Below are 19,409 nucleotides of genomic sequence, written 5' to 3'. Positions count from 1 at the left end.
GCAAAAGAAACAGAAGTTCCAGCTTTAGCTAGAAGATCCCTTCCCAATAATGGTACAGGATATATTGGTGCTACCTAAAAGGAATGGGTGAGAGGAACACCCCTAAAGTCTAAGTGAGGGTATCTGATGAGGTTGGTAAGGCTGTTCTCCTACCCCAACAGTAGGGAAATGAGAAGGAGAGGTAGGTCAGCAAAACTTCAAAGAATCAAGTAAGGGAACATGTACACTAATTAGACCATCTATCCCAGTGATTTCCCTCAAAGGAAGAAGCAAAACTGGGTTAGGGTGAGTGGAGGAAGAAGTTGTGGGGGTTGAGTGTAGATAGTGAATGGTTAGAGGGCTGAAAGGAGGTTGCCAGTGTAGGACTTCTAAAGTGCCCTATAGTTGGGAAGGGAAGGGAAGAGTCTGGAGAAGCAGGGTTGAGGAGGCTCTGGAGAAGTCTGGTAAAATGAGGAAGCTGGGGAGGTCAGGAAAGCATGAGAGGTTGTAGAGGCAGTTTAGGGATGGTAAGGAGGAGGTTTGTTAGCTGCATCAATGATAGTAGAAGTTTTGTCTGGATGAGATTTCATAGCTAGAAGGAGTGATTTGGAACAGGAGAAGCAAAGGGAAGGTTTGCAGCAAAGATGAGTAAAAACATGGGCATTGAGAACCTCTTTCCATTTTCAGGATTGCTGGCAAAAATTATAAAGATCCTTTAAAATAGTAGGATCATTTTCCTATGGTTCTCTAGGCCCTCAAAGATCAATATATTTTCAGGAACACACCAGGCAGACTTGATAATGCACTATACCACAGATTTGACTTCTTAAATACCACCCCCCCTTGCCGTCTGCCTTCAAGCATACTCTCTAGAGTAGTACAAGCAGGGAAGACCTATCTATTGGGAAGAACCCCTAACACTTTTTCAGGGTAAAATTCTGGTTAGTCCAAAAAGGGCCCTTCTTTTAAGGGCTGCAGGAAACTAGACAATGCAACTTTATCTAATATTTGCAGCATTTATTTGGAGCAAATTAAGCAGGAACTGGATGGCTGAATGCAGGAGGAGTTCTACCAATTGCTCCAACTCCTTCCATTGTAGCAGCTTGGTTTGGTTGTTGTTGGGGTCAATCCAAAGGTTCCATCTGGCATCATAGTGGCAGGTCCTGGAGGAGCTGGAGTACCAGGTGGCACAGGAGTAGGGGATATGGCACCTCTATTGTTTATGCCTGTAGCACCTCCCATAGCCATTTGGCCCATCCATATTTCTTGTTCTCTCACATCATAGGCACATGGGAGATGTACCACATCAGGGAAAGTTCCCTTGAATCCTTCCTATTGTAGTTGCATTATTTCTTCTTGTTGCCGCATCTCTTCCTCGTGGTGCCTGTGTTCCTCTTCCTGCCTGAGTTGTAACTGCTTTCATTTCTGAACCTCTTGGTTATGCAGCTCCTCCATCCTCTGAAGCTCTTCTTGACATCTCATTAAATCCTGCCTCATTAGCATAACATGGTGCTCATGGGGCACTGCCTTTATCTCCATCTTCAGCTTCTCATGAGCCTCCTTGATGTTCCAGTCCACTTGATCCTGCTGTTGCTTCTTCATCCCAATGAGTGCCTTCCAGCACATGGCATACTCATACTCAAAGGACACAGGTTGTGCAAATCTGGGTGGCTCTTCTCTCTCCTTGTGAAATTGTTGGTTCTTTATAACCAGCTTCTCTGGAAGTCCCTCTTCATCATTTAACTGGTTCATAGGCTCCATAGTCACAGCCTGAGGAAATGTGGTTAGCAAGAAGGAGCCTTCACTGCATCTGTCCAGATCTTTCTGAGCAGCTGGTTTCCCTGAGAACTCAACAATGCCTTCCTCAGTCATTCACAATGACTACAGCCCTCTCTACCTGGCCAAACACAGAAAAGACTTCTTCCAACAGTTTGTTAGACACGTACTGAGGAAGGTTGCAGACTGTAAGGGATGCACTGTGACAGGCAACGTGCACTCACAGCTGCTTTCCACAGAGTGGCACATTGTCCAGCTCCACTTTGGCAATTTCCACTAGGGTGCGTGTTTCCAAGCAAATAAAGCCAAGGCCTTTATCTTTAGGAATGAAATCTTCCCCTGCTTTTCCATATTTCTCAAAAAGTTTCCACATTTCCTCCTCAGTGATGCCAGGGGGAAGACTGCCCACAAAGAGACAGCTACACTGGGTAAAGGTCTTCTCTCCTGGTTTCCTAAAATTCTTCAGGTCAGTAGTCAAGCCTTCATTCTGGCTGCTAGCCTGCTGTCCATTTGCAGGTTTTGGTAGGGGTGGTGGCTGCTGCTGCTGCTGCTGATGTTGATGATGCTTCCTTGGAGTATGATTCTGCTTCTCCAGGTTAAAGGTTTTATTGCTCTGCAGTTTTGCACCCTTGACTTAGATTTGAACACAGCAAAGTGTCTGCCTCCCAGTCCTCTCTAACCCTGATGCCTCTGCCCACAGTTCTTTGGACTCAGAGCTTTATTAATCTTGACAATCCCCCCCCCACACCGTGTTTTAATTACTTTCTCATCTTTATTTCCCTCAACCCCAGAGACACTGCCACATATACCACAAAACCTAACCATCCTCCAATAACCTAGTCCCATTCCTGCATTCACTCCCAGGTGAGAATTCAGACAAATGTCCACAGAGGTTACAGCTTACATATGGTTCTGTTATATCTCATATATGACCCCTTCATGTCCTAAGGAAGACATTTTCTCTTAGAGATTTTCATTTTAATATATCTTAAAAATCTCTTGTGTTAATTTGCCTCCATCTTTTCCTTGGGTAAGGACTACACTTCTGTGTCACTGATGTTGCTGTTCACAGCTTTTCTTGATAGGCCTAGTACAATCTTGGGAACAGGGTTGCTTTGTGTTGAAAGTCTGACCATAGCTCTTAGTCTTGCCTATCTTGGGTAGTTACGCTGTGCATTTTTTATTGGTGTATGATGATTTATTCCTGATACCTTCAGTTTGAAAATTTTTCTGAGTAATGCAGCATCACCTTATTAAAATAATTTGAAGCCTTTTCAAAAAATAGTAGGATCAAAAGTGTCATTAAATGACCATTTAGAGACATTATCTAGTGTGTATTGGGGCCAAACCTGATTGCAAAAGTGGATAAATCTGGAAGAATTTGAATCAGGCTCTAGTTTTAGAGGTTTTCCATGAGGCATCCTGGTGGGGAGCCTGGAGGTACAGATAAAGATGAGATACCTATTGAGTGAGAGTAGGAGTTATTCCTTTTACCACTTGTAGCATTCTGAGGATAAATTTAATAACTGAGAACAAGCAGCCAGGCTAGATTACCAGGTTGTCATGTGGCAACTAGGGACTGAGCTGAAGGCCAGTGCCCAAGGAAGAATGGTTCACCTAAGCCTAGGATTTTCAAGCAGTGTGGGAGAGAAACTATCTGAAGGAGAGAGATATCTCGCCCAAGGGAAGAGGTCCTAAGACAAAGAGTCTGTGAGAAGGGTCATTCGTGCAGACTGTGGATACATTCATCTTCAGGGACACTAGACAGTGGCCAGCCCTCTCTTGGCACCTGAAATAGTTGATGCTGATCATGGTGAGAAGCTTACCAGTGTGCTGGTGTTTGGATAGAGATGTCTAGAAATCTGATGGCCAGAAGGTGAGCCTGGATAGTAAGTGGTCTTGTAGGGATGGGAGTCCTGGCCTGTGGGCTTGTCCCACACAGCAATGGCCACCCCATGTGGAAACAGGACTATGAAACTGTGCTCCCCTGTGGCAACAGGACCTAGAACACAGGAGTCCACGATCAGAGGCTCAGATCCACAGATAGAACTGTGCAGCATGTCCGAACAAAATCATACCACACCGCAGGTCTTGGAAGGTTTATTGGGAGAGGAAATGGAGGGAGGCTCTGGGAAAGGGGAAAAAAGAAGAGAGGGGGCAGGGAGACGGAGGCTTTTAATGAGACCATGTTGCATATACAAAGAGACATGTGACAGAGTCCATGGTGCATGTGCAAAGGGATAGACACAGAGTGATGCTGGCCCCACTTGGGCCACTAGAGATGACATGTATCCTCACTGGTTCCCTGGATAGCTGGCTGTAAGGTGTCTGATTGTCATGAAGTCACATCTAGGTGACCATGGATGTTCCTGATTGCCATTGCCATAAGTCTTCCCCTCTCTCAGTGGTAGTAGACTATTCAGTTTTGCTAAGCCGTGAGCTTTTTGAAAGTAGGTGTTGGTGATATTATCCTCTTATTCCTTGAAGATTCCATACATGTATAGCTTAGGTTTTTTTTTTTTATCATTTTAACAGCTTCATACACTTTCTAGTTCCCCTCCTACCACTATAACATTGCATAAAATTACTCAAAGTGAGTAATACAATTTTCTCTGATTTCTATGTGTCCTACCGAGCTTATTTAAAGTTCCTTACATAAGTGCTGGTGGAGGATTACCTGCTGTCCCATGGGCAGCTTCTGAGTAACCACACCAGGGAAGAAGAGGAAAGCCTCCTGGAGGAGATACCAACTTGCCACAGACCTTGGGGAAGGAGTAGTACCTCCTGAAGAACACCTGCACAGTCCTTGTATATCGAAGGGTGTAGACTAGTTTGGGGTTCTTGCTTAGGTCACTGAGCTGCTGTGAGTTGACAGATGTCTTTGCCATGCTGTGTTCTTAAAACACTGTTTCCCATATTTCTCTCGATGTGCCTGTTCTATGTGTACATTCCAGTTCACTCCCAGACTAAAGACATGTTCTAGTCTTTCTATGACGAATAAGAGGTGACATGGATGTGTCATGCCGTGTAGAGCTCATCCAAACTTAACTCCTTTTCAGCCTGTTGACCTGTTAGGGGCCTGTGCATTATTGCTGCCCACTGTTGAAAGCTGCTTCTCTCACAGAGGCTCAAGAAGTGCCAATAAGCAGGAGGAATCCTAGATACTCTGCAGGGTTGCAGATATAGATAGGATGTTGTTTTGAGTTCCCAGAAGCTTCTGTAATATATAAGGCCCAGACTCTGGACTCTGAATGGGCTTTCTGAAACCTCAAAGCTCATCAGACCTCCACAGACACACTTCCTCCAACCAGACCAGACCTATTAATCATTTCAAAAAGTGCCACTCCCTATTGAAATCTTTCAGCCTTTGGGGTCCATTATTATTCAAATCCCTACCTCTTTTCTAAGTTTTAAAAAAAAATCTAACATTTCATGAGTCCTAGGGAGGTAGGTGTCTGTGGGTGTAGGTGAGAGTGTGCTTTGGCAGGTGCATGAGGTCTTCTCTATGTGCTTGTGTGTGGTATTGTAAATATAACATACACATGCATGCAGAACCCTTTAAACTTGTCATCTTTATATGAGAATTTAGAGGCGAGTAGACTATTTCCTTCCACCATGTGAGTTTGGGGTTTGAACTTTAGCCTTGTTGCCCAGGATTTATGTCTGCTGCAGCAACATGCTCTTGCCTGAGCCATCCTTTAGATATTCTTCTTAGAGTGGTCTACAATTATCTCTCTTCTTGCATCCAGTTGTTCTTTGCCACATCATTATAAGGCTCTAACTGTATTTATGTTTTTCAGATATGAAGAACCCTGCTGTATCAGCCTGGACAGTATTGGGTAGATGGATGTATGCATGGTTGGCTGGATGGACAGATGAGTTGGTGGATGGATAGATGGATGGAAGGATTGATGTTCATCTTGTTAGTTATTTCATTTCTCTTTTCATTGCTGAATTAGATCCTTTGTTCTGTGTGGCCAGAACTCATGGATTTCTGACTTTGCTCTGCTGGCTGCTACCTCCCAAGAGCTGGATGCTATCAGGCAACAGTGATTAAATTTTTCTCCTGATTTTGTACATTCAAGGTCTCTTTTTTATCCCTTGCCCTATTCTCCTCCACAATGGCTTTTCTTCCTATCCAATTTTTATCCCCCTCCTGTCCATTCTTTTGACTCACACCTGTGACTTTTGACCTGTGCCTTCTCCTTTCTGCCCAGTTGTTACATTTTTCTTTCTCCCTCTTTCCCCATATCCTCAGCCTATACCTCCTTTAATGGCTATTTTTTTGTCCCCATTTTTTGTCACACTTCCCCACTTTGAGTGCCTGCCTTTCATCCCTTCTGCCTTTATCCTCCCCAACATTGTTACTGAAAGTTTATGTTCCCATTTAAAACACTCTAAACAATTGTTCCATGTGCAAGACAGTTTTCCTTTATCCCCACTTTCCAGCTTCCATTTTTACCATTCCAGCCTCCATTATTTTTTCTATTGTCTTTTTTTTATTTTTTGTGTTTTTTTTTGTTTCTTTATTTGTTTTGTTTTTTGGTGGTGGTGGTGGTGGTGGTGGTGGTGGTGGTGGTGCTGCTGCTGCTGCTGCTGCTGCTGCTGCTGCTGCTGCTGCTGTTGTGGGCTGTTCAACCATACACATGACAGTTAGCTGTTTCTTGAGATAGGGTCTGTATGTTACCAGGGTTGTCTGGAACTCAGAGATGGCCCTATTTTTGCTTCACGAATATTAGGAGGGAATCTTGGTCAGTCATCAAGGCCAGCTGTGTAATTTCAAAGCATTTCCATTTCTCCCTTTGACAGTCCTATCCCTGTTGTCCACCCTTTTCCTGTCCTCTGGAATTTACTGCTCTCCCAAACCCTCTTCTTCCTTTTGTATGTCATCACAACCAGACTCTGTTTCTTTCAAGTTTACCCTTTCTCAAACCTTCCCCACACACTTCCACATTCCCACATGCAACCATTACTCCAAGCCTATTCCCTCTTCTTGCTTTGGGCTGATCTCTAGCCTTTATCAAGCTCCCACCCGATTTCTCTCTGTGACACACTTACATATAAAAATATATATGTTCTGCTTCCTCTCACTCCTACAGCGTTTTCACACCTATTTGTTCTTCCCTCCACTCTGCCTCCTTCAGAGCTCTGCCCCTCCCGCCCAGGTCTTTCTCTCTCTCTCTCTCCCCTTGTGTCCTTTTTCCTGAGGCTCCTGGTGGAAGGTGAAGCTTATCTGCTTCCTCCCTGCCCCATCCTTGCTCTCCTACCATCCCCTTGTCCCCCCTACTATCTGGCCCCTGCTCCTCCTCATTCCCCCTATTGCCTTCTGTCTTTCCAACCTCAATTTCTCCTTTCCTCTACCTTTAGTTTTTCCCAGTGTCTTTTCCAGGTTTTGAACACTCTTTGCCATCTCTCTCCCTTTCCTAACTTGTCTGCTTTTTAACCTCTGCACTTCTCCACATTTGTTCCCATACTTAGGTCTCCAGTTTTTCTGTATGGGTACATTTTTGGAGTACAAGTAGTATAGCTATGTGTATATCCTGTTTGCTGTTTATGATCAGGGATGGATCAGGTGTTGATAGTCAGTTTCCAGTGAAAACATTATTAAATGTTTCTTTGAATCTATGTTCTTAGCTTCAGCAGGCGTTTTTCCTATATTTTATGACTTTTGAAGTATAGATGTCCCATATCATTTGAGTATGGTATTTAGAGCCTGTATTCAATAACAACCCATGTCTTGTTTGAGCTTTGAATAGAGTGTGTTTGTGTGAGTGTGTTTGTCTCTCTCTATGGTGTACGTATGTCCTTTGTCTTGTATGTCTCCATGATTGTCAGCCTGTATATCTTTTTGTGTTGTGTAAGAGATACCCAAGTTAGCATATAACACACACACACACACACACACACACACACACACACACACACACATACATACACAGTGAGAGAGCAAGAGAGACAGACACACAGAGACACAAAAGGGAGAGACACAGAGATAAAAAGCACACACACACAGTGAGAGAGCAAGAGAGACAGACACACAGAGACACAAAAGGGAGAGACACAGAGATAAAAAGAGTCTCACACATACCACACAGAGACAGAGAGACAGAGCAACAGAGCAGAGATAGAAAGACACAGGGTGGCAGGCAGGGAGGGGAGGGATAGAGATAGGTATACATAAAGATAAGTATAGAGTTTATTTCATATTTCTTCTTTTTATGTGTGTCCTTGGGGATACAGAACCCTATGCTTCAGGCAGGCATAAAGATTTCCAATGAGATCTTTCTGACCTTTCTGGAGTTGATTCTTTCGATACACCCTATTGGGTTTTGGATTGAAAATGTTTGTCATGTTTGCTACCAAGCCTCTTACAGTGTTGTCCCCTTGATTTTTCTAGGAGTTTGTAGATTTTTTTTCTGAGGGCAAAGATAAACCTGCAAATTTTCAGAGTAGAAAATGTCCTGTTTTTACATCGTTATTTTGAATCAGGTCTTTGTTAATGTCTGATACCATGCTTCAAATTGCCCTGCATCTAAAACAGGTTGTGTGACATTGTCTTATTGTGTCCTTGGCTGGACTGAAAGCCTATATACCCTCCCCACAGCTTCTGTAATGCTGCAATTTCCTAGTGCACCACCATGCCCAATCTGGTCAGATTTTATTTTTCTCAGGAAGCACAACTTTGAGATTAGTATCTGTCCTGAGCTCCTGATCCAAATGCTGCCCCCTTTGTAGTGCAGGGATTACAGGGGTATGCCTTCCTTCATAGTGCTAGAATTGCAGGGGTTGGCTTTTTATCACCCTGAAATATACATATTCTTCTTACATGTGTGTTTCTCATGTTGTTATCCACCCTCTTATGTGGAAAACCTGTGAGGATTATCACTTACTATGTTTTATTCAGTCATTTGTAATTTTTATTTATCTTTTTATGTTCCAAATGCATTGTTTATGAGTATTTGGTTAATTATCACAAATATGACATTTGCTATATGTGTGTAAATATTTTCTGAGCATAGGCATCAAGGACTCCCTGACTCCACAGCTGTATTCTGTTTTGGACCCTTTCCTATAGGAACCTCATCTGTGTTTGCCTTTTAGGAAACAACAACAACAACAACAAAATACCTATATTAGAACCTGTATATAATGGTGGTGTTTGCCACTGTGTGTATATTTTGTTTATCTGCAGATAATGGAATTGTCTCCACTGATGCAAAGTAAAAATGTTTTGGGATATGGCAAGAAATTAGACTAAGGAATATAGTCCATTGAAACAGAATGTTATTCTGCCCTAGGTACTAGACTTCCTGTAGGTAGAACCTTGCAGTAGAAGTTTTATTAATTAGGATATTGTGATTTATGGACAAATTGTAGCTTTGGAAGTGTCATAGGAATTTCATGGCTTATTAAATCTTTCTATGGTGCCTACTTTGCAAGTAGAGTGTTTGTAATAGAACTCTCAGCGGAGAAGCAATAAGGAAAATTCTTCCTGTTTAGTCCATGTTAACAGGTAGCTCTGTGCTTTTCAACTAACCTTTGGTTATCAATCACATGTAAGTTCTTCTAATAACTCTGTGACCTAAGTCCAGTCTGTCTTGGTGTTTTTTCTTCTTTCTTTTTTATTGGATATTATATTTACATTTCAGATTATATCCCCTTACCCCTTTCCCCCCCCACCCAACAACCCCCTATGCCATCCCCCCTCCTCCTGCTTCTATGAGGATGTGTCCCCACCTAAGCCCCACTCAGTGTTCAGCCTTCATGGGACCAAGGATTTCCTCTCCCACCTATGCCGGAACGGCCATCCTCCCCTACATATACAGCTGGAGTCATGGGTCCCTCCCTATGTGCTACCAGGCTGGTGGTTTACACCCTGGGGAGCTCTGGTTGGTTGGTATTGTTGCTCTCCTCATGCGGCCACAAACCTTTTCAGCTCCTTCCTGACCATGGGGTTCCCAATGGAGGAGTTAGAGAGAAGACTGAAGGAGCTGAAAGGGTTTGTCTTGCTATTTTAAGAGTCCCCCATCACGGGTGTCTCTGTACTTGGCAACCTGGAGCCATGACTTGCATGCAAATCTGCATCTGGGTTCCTTTCCTTGGTCGGCAGGCTCTTTTAAGACCCGCCTATAGGGGGCGGTAGAGGAGGTAGCTCACTTCCGGTTCCCAGAAATCCCTGTTGTGTGATTGGCAGCTTGGGCCGTTGGGCCAGAGGCTGTGGCGCCGAGGTGCTGAGGCCTTAACAGGGCTTTCGCGCCTGGCTTGTGGACATTCTCCGAGTTGAGGGCCTCCTCCTTCGATTCCAAGTGTGGGGTTCGGCCCAGTGGATCCCTCTGCTCACCATGGCAGTGAGTAGAATGTTTCTAGGGATTCGGCCCCGCACCTCCGTGTCTCCTCAGGCGTTTCGTCCTCTCACTTCAGTGTTGCCCTTTGAGGGCCCCTGGAACTTTCTAGTTCCTTGACTTCTCCCTCAACCCAGGGGATGTGGTGGTGGGGCGCTTTCCTAAGTCAGGTTTGTCATGTATTTGAGATGTTTATGACCGGCCTTCCCAGTCGGAGTACGTTTTCAGTGTTGTTGCTGCTTGTTGGGAGTGTGGGGAGCGGTTTCCTTCCCAGGTTTCTCTCTCTCCATGGTCCTTTCCTGCTTCCTCTCTCTCCTACAGCGTCTTCACACCTTTTAGCTCTTCCCTCCACTCTGCCTCCTTCAGAGCTCTGCCCCTCCCGCCCAGGTCTTTCTCTCTCTCTCTCCCCTTCTGTCCTTTTCCCTGAGGCTCCTGGTGGAAGGTGAAGCTTATCTGCTTCCTCCCTGCCCCATCCTTGCTCTATTTGTATTAAATAGGGAGGACCATGCTTACTCATATGTTTTTGGGTAACTCTGGAAAACCTGTTAGGAGATCAACGGAATATTGATGCTAGCTGAGTTTAAGATGAGGAGTGGCTGCAGAATGTGGGATCATTCATAGTCGTCATGGGCTTTAAAGAATAGATTTCTTCATGGGTCTGTGATAGCAGGTCTCAGTAGGTTTCCTAGGTAGGTGTTTAATTCCTGGACTTAAGCAGTCTCCTTCATCAGCCTTCCACATTTATGGGACTACAAGGGAATACTGGTGACTTTGAAAGCCCTTGTTTTAAAGTGTCTTCCTAATTTATATGAAATGGATTAAAGAGAGCTTTAGTTGGTTTTCTAAGCCCCAGGTTATATTCAGAGCCATTTCCTTTTAGTCCTGTGGAAAATTCTACTACAAAGATGTTTTTGAGGTAGTGTCAGTTAGTGCATCCATTTTATACAGTTGCATCCCATCACCATCCTGGGAAATTGAAATTGCCTCTTTCTCTTGTCTGTCTGTCTTTGTCTGTCTGTCTGTGTGACCATATATGTAGGAAGGGATATATTTGTTTATATGTTTGTGTAACTATCTCTGTTTCTTCATCTACCTGTCATCTATCTATAATTCTATCAATTTTTCTATGTATGTAGTCTGTGTCTCTACATAACTACACATCATATACACACCCACACACATACACACAAATTGATTCACCCACACATCCATCCTTATTTCAATCCATATTTCCATCCATATAGTTGTATACACTTACACACATGCTTACATACCTAGATACATCCACAGATGCATGTACTGTTTTCATGGTACTGTGTATCTCCACAGTGCCATTGCCCTTTTTTTCTCTCTCACTTTTGTCCTTAGGCTCTCCTTGCTGAGCTCATGAATTCCATGGATTACAGGGCTAACACACCGTGGTGAATATTCCTGTTTTATTTCCCTGTCTTTTCAGCCTGTTATTGGGCTTGAGCTGTCTTGTACTCTCTTTATGGCACAGATACATGGAGAGTAAGCTTAGTTGTTAGTCTAAAACCAGGTACAGTTATGAATTCTTGCTTAGTAAACTTCTTCCTGACTTCTATCTTTTTGTGATAGCTTTGGCTGAAACTGTCCCGTTTTACCTTTCAAGAAAACTGTATACAGGATGCTGAACTTCCTAATAAATGTTGTACATGAACAGTAAGCACCCCAGACCCCAAACTTTCCTGTCTTCTCTAACTACTTCTCCCTTTGTCATCTGTCTCTCAGGAACCTGCCACTGGAGTACAACCTCCTGGTTTTGGACTACTGGTTGCTGGACAGGGACCTCCCAGTACAGGAGGAAGGGTAATTATACACTGGAGCCTAAGAGAAGTTATGCCAGACAAACACAGTGTTGCCTAATAGGATCAACTGGGTTTCATCTTGATGGGTCTATGTTGTGAGAGTTAAATACATGATTGCTTAGACCCAATGTATGACTTATGTTTAAGTTGTGCTCTAGGATGTCCCTTAAAACCAACACTCAAAAAATGGGCCAAAAGGGACTGAGGATGATGAGAAGGGGATTCAGTTCTTCAGTTACTTTGCTTATGAATCAGAGGACAAGGAAAACAGTTTTTTCATAGTTTACCTTTTTAGTTTTATTTTTGATGGTTTGGTCCTCAGATCACTGAAAATTTCTCTTACCTACTTAGCATAATCCTGGTTTTAGAAAAGGAACTGAGGTATTTCTTCATACATCAGGGTATCAGGAAATATTCCAGATAGGTCTAGCTACCCCTTAACAACTTGTCTATAATCCAGGGTACACCAGGACTGTACCTGAGTGAAAGTTTGATTCTTCTCCATCCTTTTCCCTTTTTAACATTGGATGTCCCACTCGCCAGTCTTCTAGGCAGACAGTATAATTGTTCTGTCCCTAGAAGGTTTCAGAAGATGTGATGTGCTCTCCTCAATCTCTGAAGAGGCTGGAGTCCATTCCAGTGACACCAGCTTCAGTTCATGCCTTTCTTCTGTTTTCTTTGTGGTGTCTTTTAAGGAAAGGTAGAGTGCTGTCTGTTTCAGACAGTTCCATTCATTCATATACAGGGAGTGTTAGCCTGTACAGAATTATCCTTACTTGTTCTCGTGCCTGTAATTTGTTCATATTGACAGCATTTGAACCCTTAAGAATGCATGTGTTTTTGAATTAGAAAATTCCTGTTGTGAGGATTTTGATAGTTTTATGGGTCTCTTATTTTGACACGTACCTGCTCTGCTGTCCAAGTATAGACCTCTGAGCATGAAAAGCTCAGGTAACCATTCCTCAGAGCAGCATTCAGGAATGACTGCTGCCCCCTCCATTACAGCACAGACTGAAAATTCCTTCTAAAGCCAGTACTGATTTTCCCACCAAGGAACATGTAAAAGTTATTGTTGAACTGTAGTCTTTTTAATCTCGTAGCAGTGTCATATCATTCAGATTTGCTAAGGTATTAACTTTTTGTATATAAGTGTTGGTGGTGTTATTCTATGATTCTGTGACAGTTCCACATATGTATAGCCTAGGTTTTGGTTCTTCTCACAGTTACACACACTTTCTCCTTCTCCTCTTACCACTGAAACCCTTCATATGAGTTTACCCTTAGGCAATGATTCATTTTTCATTGATTTCTAAGTGTCCCACTAAGTTTATTTAAGGTTCCTTGCATGAGTGCTGTGGGGGGTGGGTTTCCTGCTGGCCCCTGGGCATCTTCTCAGTAACCACACCAGGGGAGAAGAGGACAGCCTTCCTGGGGAGCCACAAAATTGCCACAGATGTTAGGGACGGGGTAGTGCCTCCTGAAGAACACCTTCCCAGTCCTTGATTGTATATTCAGGGGTGCAGTCTAATTTGAGGTTCTTGCTTAAGTCACTGAGCTGCTGAGTTGATAGATGTTATTGTCATGCTGTGTTTTTTAAAACACTGTTTCCCTGTATTTCTCTCCTTGAACCTGTCCTGTGTGTACACTCCTGCTCACTCCCAAATTTAAGATGTAATCTGGTCTTTCTGTGGTGATTAAGGGGTGACATGGAAGTATCATGTAGTATAGTGCCACCCAAACTTAACTCCTAATCACCCTATTGACCTCTTAGGATTACGTGCATTTAATGTCACCTGCTGCAACAGTTGCTATTCTTGACAGAGGCTCAAGCAGTGCCAATAAGCATGGAGTATTCAGCAGGGTTGGAGATATAGGTAGGATGCTGATTTGAGTTCTTGGAAGTTTCTGTAATGTAAGGTCCTGACTATAGACATAAAATGTGTTTTTTTTGCAATTTCAAAGCTTACCTCACCCCTGCAGACACACTTCTTCCCACTAGGCCAGACCTCTTATTAGTTTCAAAAGGTGCCACTCAGTGGTGACAAAATATTGAAATATATGAGGGTTTGGGGACCATTATCATTCAAACCCCATATTCTTTCAAAACTTTTTTAGAGTAACATTTTGTGTGTCCAGGGTCTTGTGGGTATAGGTAAGAGTGTGCTTTGGCTGGTGTATGAGGTATCTTCTCTATGTAATTGTGCGTGGTATTGTAAATACAACATACACATGCATGCAGAACTCTTCAAACCTGCTATCTTTATATGAGAATTTACAGGAGAGTAGACTATTTCCTTCCACCATGTGAGTTTGGGATTTGAACTTAGTCTTTTTGCCCAAGCTTACTATCTTCTGCAGCAACTTGCTCTTGCTTAAGCTAGCTTTTTGTTATTTTTCTTAGAGTGGCCTACAATTATCTATCTTCTTGCATCCAGTTCCTCAGTCCAGGTGGTATAAGTCTGCCACAACATTGTAAGCCTTGCACTGTATTTATGCTTTTCAGATATGGAGTACCCAGCCTGTATTTGCTTGTACAGGGATGGATGGATGGATGGATGGATGGATGGATGGATGGATGGATGGATGGTTGGTTGGTTGGTTTGATGCATTGATATTAATCATGTTAGTTTCTTTGTTCCTCTGTTCCTTCCTTAGTTAGATCCTTTGTTCTGTGTGGCCAGAACTCATGGATGTCCACTTTCTTTTCACTGGCTGCTACCTCCCAAGAGCTGGTTGGTGTTGGGGAACAGTGGTTACATTTTCTCCTGATTTTATTCGGTCCATGTCTTTCCGTTTTTTTCCCTTTCCCAATATCTTTCCTACCTTCCTATTCTTTGTCCCCATCGTGTCCTTTTTTGACCATTGTCTTGTTCTATACCTGTGTTTTTTGACCTGTGCTGTCTCCTCTTCTGCTCCATTCCTAACTCCATCTTTCTCCCTCTTTCTCCACATCCTCAGCCTATTTCTCTACTTAATGGCTATGTCTTTGTCCCCATTTCCTTTCTCTCTTCCCTACTTTGAGTGCCTGTCCTTTGTCCCTTCTGCCTTTATGCTTTCCTCCCATTGTTGTATTTTCATTTTCCCATTTAAAACACTCTAAATCACTGTCCCATGTACAAGACAGTTTTCCTTTATCTCCACTTTCCAGCTTCCTAACCCACTTTGTCCTTCCAACCTCAATTAGTTTTCTCCTATTATCTCATTTCTTGTTGTTGTTTTGGTGTTTCTGGCGGTGATGTTAATGGTAGTGCTGGTGTTGGTACTGATGGTTGTGGTGGTGTTGGAGGTTGCAAATGTGATGGTAGATGTTGACATTGCCACCATTCACATCAAAGTTACTTGTTTCTTGAGAAAGGGTCTGTTTATTACCAGGGTTGCCTGGACCTCAGAGATGGCCCTATTTCTGCTTCAGGAATATTGGGATTGAATCTAGCTCAGTCATCAGGGCCAGATGTGCAAATTCAAAGCTTTTCCATATCTTCCATTGGCTATCTTTTCCCCGTTCCCTGTTTTGCACCCTTTTCCTTTCTTCTGGAACTTACTCCTCTTTCAAACACTTTTCCTTCTTTTGTGTGTCTCATCCACCGGACCCTTTTACCTTCACTTTTTACCCTTTCTCAACCTTTCCCCACAGGTTTCCACATTCCCACAATGCTCCAAGCTTATCCCCCCTTCTCCTTTTATTTTTGTTTTTTTTCTTTTTGTTTGTTTTGTTTTGTTTTGTTTCGACGACACAGGGTTTCTCTGTGTAGCTCTGGCTGTCCTGGACCTCACTTTGTAGACAGGGCTGGACTTGAACTCAGAAATCCACCTGCCCACCTGCCTCTGCCTCTCAAGTGCTGGGATTAAAGGCATTCCTGCAGCACCACTGCCCGGCCTATTCCCCCTTCTTGTACTAGGCCGATCTCTTGCCTTCCCATAGGTTTATCACGTTCCCACCCACTTCCTTTCTATGACCTATTTGCAAATACAGGACCTTTCTTTTACTCTTCTTCTCCACAATTATCTGTTTTTCTGTTGCAGCATCTTCCCCTTCCCAGCTCTTTGCCCTTGTTAAATCTTTCTCTGGTGCCCACTTTGCAAGTAGAGTGTTTGTAATAGAACACTCACCAGAGAAGTGATAAGGAAATGTCCTCCTGTTTAGTCTATGTTAAAAGGTAGTTAGTTGTGTGCTTTTCAGCTAACCATTGGTTATCAATCATAAGTAAGTTCCTCTGGTACCTCTGTGAACCAAAAGTCTGGTCTGTGTTGGTGTTTTTAAGTATACAATGTCATGGATGTCTCTGTACTTGGCAACCACAGGATCCACATCTTATGATCAGTTAGCTGTGTAAGTTTTAATTGGAAAGTTACTCATGTCAATAAAAGTGGAGATCCTTTTTATTATACTGAAAGCTCCTATCATATCTCCTAGAAAAAATTGTAGCCTGGTAAGATATCGGGAAGACCATGCATACTTATATGTTTAGGGTAATTGTGGAAAATTTGCTAATAGATGAAGGGAATATTTGAGCTAGCTGAATTTAGACATGCATCTAGAAGGTGGGGGCCTTCATAGCTATTCATGGTCCTTACAAATAGATCCCTTCATTTGTCCATGATGGCAGGTCCCAGTAGGTTTTTTAGGTAGGACTTAAATTCTTGAGCTTAGCAGTCCTCCTTCATCAGCCATCTACATTTCTGGCACTATAATGGAATACTTGGTTTTTTGAAAACCCCAGTTTTAAAGTTTCGTCTCAATTTATACTGAATGGAGGAAAGAGAGCTTCAGTTGTTTCTCCATGCCTCAAGTTGCATTCACTGCATCCATCCATCCATCCGTATAGATGTATATATCTACATTTGTAGATGCATACATAGTTATATCTAGAGATGCATGTTCTGTTTTCATAGTACTGGAGAAATAGACACCCCCGGGCCTTTTTCTCTTTCACTTTTCTCCCTAGGGTCTTCTTGCTTCGCTTATGAATGGGGGTATTACAGTGCCAACATGCCTTGATGAACATTGCTGTTTTATTTTCCTGTCCTTGCAGCCTATATTTGGGCTTGATCTGAATGGGTGTTCTTTGAGGCACAGATATATGGAAACAAGCTTAGTTGCTAGCCTAAAACCAGGTATCATTATGGATTCTTGCTGAGTAGACCTCCATCTGACTTCATTTCTTTGTGTGACAGCTTTGCCTGAAACTGTCCCATTTTTCCTTTCAAGAAAAAAATGCATATAGGATGCTGAATTTCATAATAAATTTTTGTAGCATCAGCTGTGAGCTTGTGTAAGCAACTGTGATCCCATACATTCCTGTCTTCTCTAACTTCTTTTCCCCTTGTCATCTCTCTCAGGAACCTGCCAGTAGTGAAGGACATGGTGGTCTTGGACAACTCATTCCTGAACAGAGTCCTCTGAGTACAGGAAGAATGGTAATTATGGCCCTAATATGTTGGATCATAAAAGAAGCCTTGCCAGACAGACACAGTGTTGCTTAATAGAGACAGCTGGGTTTCATATTGATGAGTCTGTGTCGTGAGAATTAGATACACACTTGTTCAGACCCAAAGTATGACTATGATTTATTTTTGTTCCAGGAAGATACCCCAACCAAACAATCGAGCAAGAGCAAACAAATAAAAAAAAATAAAACAGGGAAAAAAGGGACTGAGGACAAGGACAGTTCTTGGGTTACTTTGCTGATGAGTCAGAGGACAAGGAAAATGATCTCTTTCTGTTTATCATTCTACTTTTATTTTTAATGGTATGGTCCTTAAGTCACTTAAAATGTGTCTTACTTTGGTAGCATGGACCTTGTTTTAGCAAAGGAAATATTTCTCCATAGATTGGGGATTCGGGGAATGCTCCAGACAGGCCTAGCTATCCCTTAACACCTTGTTTGTTAATCCAGGATATTCCCAGGACTTTACCTCAGCAAAATCATGATTCTTCTCCATGTTCTCATTTTTAACTTTGGAGCTCCTTGTCAGTCTTCTAGGCAGGCTGTATAATTGTTCTATCCCTAGATGGTTTTGGAAGATGTGATGTGCTCTCCTGAAACTCGGAAGAACCTGGAGTCCATTCCAGTGTCAGCAACCCCAGATCATGCCCTTTTATCCTTTTGGTTGTGGTGTCTTTTAAGGGAAGAGAGATTGTTCTTTCAGATAATTGCATGCATTCACATTTAGGGAGTGTTATCCTGTATAGAATTGTCCCTATTTGGTCTCCTGTCTGTAATTTGTTTACAATGACAGTATTTGAATCATACCATCCATAGAATGCATGTCTTCTTGGATTATAAAATTCCTTGTGTGAGGCTTTTGATGATTGCACAGGTTTGTTATTTTGACTCTTACCTGCTTTCCGGGTATAGGCTTTGTAGGGTAAAAGGCACAGGTAACCATTCCTCAGAGCAGCATTCAGGAGTGACTGCTGCCCTCCCTTCTGTATAGCACATGCTGAAAATGCCTTGTAAAGCCAGTACTGATTTTTCTAAAGAGGAACGTGTGAAAGTTATTGTTGAAGAGTAGTTTTGTCATCTCTATTTGGTTTTGCTGAGCTCTGAGCACTTTGCAAGTAGGTGTTAGTAGCATTATTCTCTGATTCCATGACAATTGCATACAATTTCAGCCTAGTTTTCACCATCTTCACAACATCACCGACTTTCTTGTTCCCATCCTTCCAATGAAACTCTTCCTATAAAGTTACCCTTAGGCAGTAATGCATCTTTTCTTCTTTTCTAAGTGTCCCACTGAGCTTATTTGTGGTTGCTTGCATGTGTACTGGTAAGGGATTATCTGCTGGCCCATGCACAGCTTCTCAGTAACCACACCACATAAGAAGAGAAAAACCTCCCAAGGAGCCACCAAATTGCTACAGCTTTTAGGGAATGGTAGTGCCTCCTGAAGAAACTGCCCAGTCCTTGCTGGTATAGTCAGGGGTACAGTCCAGTTTGGGGTACTTGCTTAAGTCACCCAGCTGCTGTGAGTCGATAATGTCATTGCCATGCTGTATTCTTAAAACACCTTTTCTCTATATTTCTCTCCATGTACCTATCTGGAGCCTAGTTTTTAGCTCACTCCTAGATTCAAGGTGTGTTCTGGTCTTTCTGTGGTGAATAAGGGTTGACATGGATGTGTCATGCAGACTGGAGGCATCCTTTCTGTTTTTTTTAAATTCTTTATAAATTTTTTATTGGATATTTTATTTACATTTCAGATGCCATCCTTTTTCTTCACCCACACCAGAAAACCCCTATCACATGCCCCCTTTTTCTTTTTGCATTTATACACTTTTTAAAAATGTTAATCAAAGGCTTTATAAGTTTGGTAATGCTCAATCAGAAGTGTAACTTAGATATATCAACTATCTTTGATTGGTGGAGACATGTGAAAAACTGCCTCCATATCCCTCTCTCTCTTTCTCTCTCATCACCTAGCTTCTCCTCTCCTGCTTCTCCTCCTCTCCTTGCTCCTTCTCTTCCTCTCAGTACCCCTC

General features: G+C 42.7%; 1 protein-coding gene and 1 pseudogene across 1 annotated transcript in view; one reads left to right on the top strand and one right to left on the bottom strand.

Moving 5' to 3' along the window:
- Positions 1-980: 980 nt before the first annotated feature.
- Positions 981-2,128, bottom strand: LOC117694427 (non-POU domain-containing octamer-binding protein pseudogene; annotated as a pseudogene).
- A 15,144-nt stretch (positions 2,129-17,272) lies between these two features.
- Positions 17,273-19,409, top strand: part of LOC117694304 (sex comb on midleg-like protein 2) — a 93,456-nt gene continuing 91,319 nt past the window's right edge. Inside the window, 1 exon segment of the mRNA XM_076918580.1 lies at positions 17,273-17,344. Coding sequence (XP_076774695.1) covers positions 17,342-17,344 — 3 coding nt within the window. The 5' untranslated portion in view covers positions 17,273-17,341.

Source organism: Arvicanthis niloticus, chromosome X (assembly GCF_011762505.2).
Source record: "Arvicanthis niloticus isolate mArvNil1 chromosome X, mArvNil1.pat.X, whole genome shotgun sequence".
Classification (NCBI taxonomy): Eukaryota; Metazoa; Chordata; class Mammalia; order Rodentia; family Muridae; genus Arvicanthis; species Arvicanthis niloticus.
This window is presented reverse-complemented; position numbering and strand designations above follow the sequence as displayed.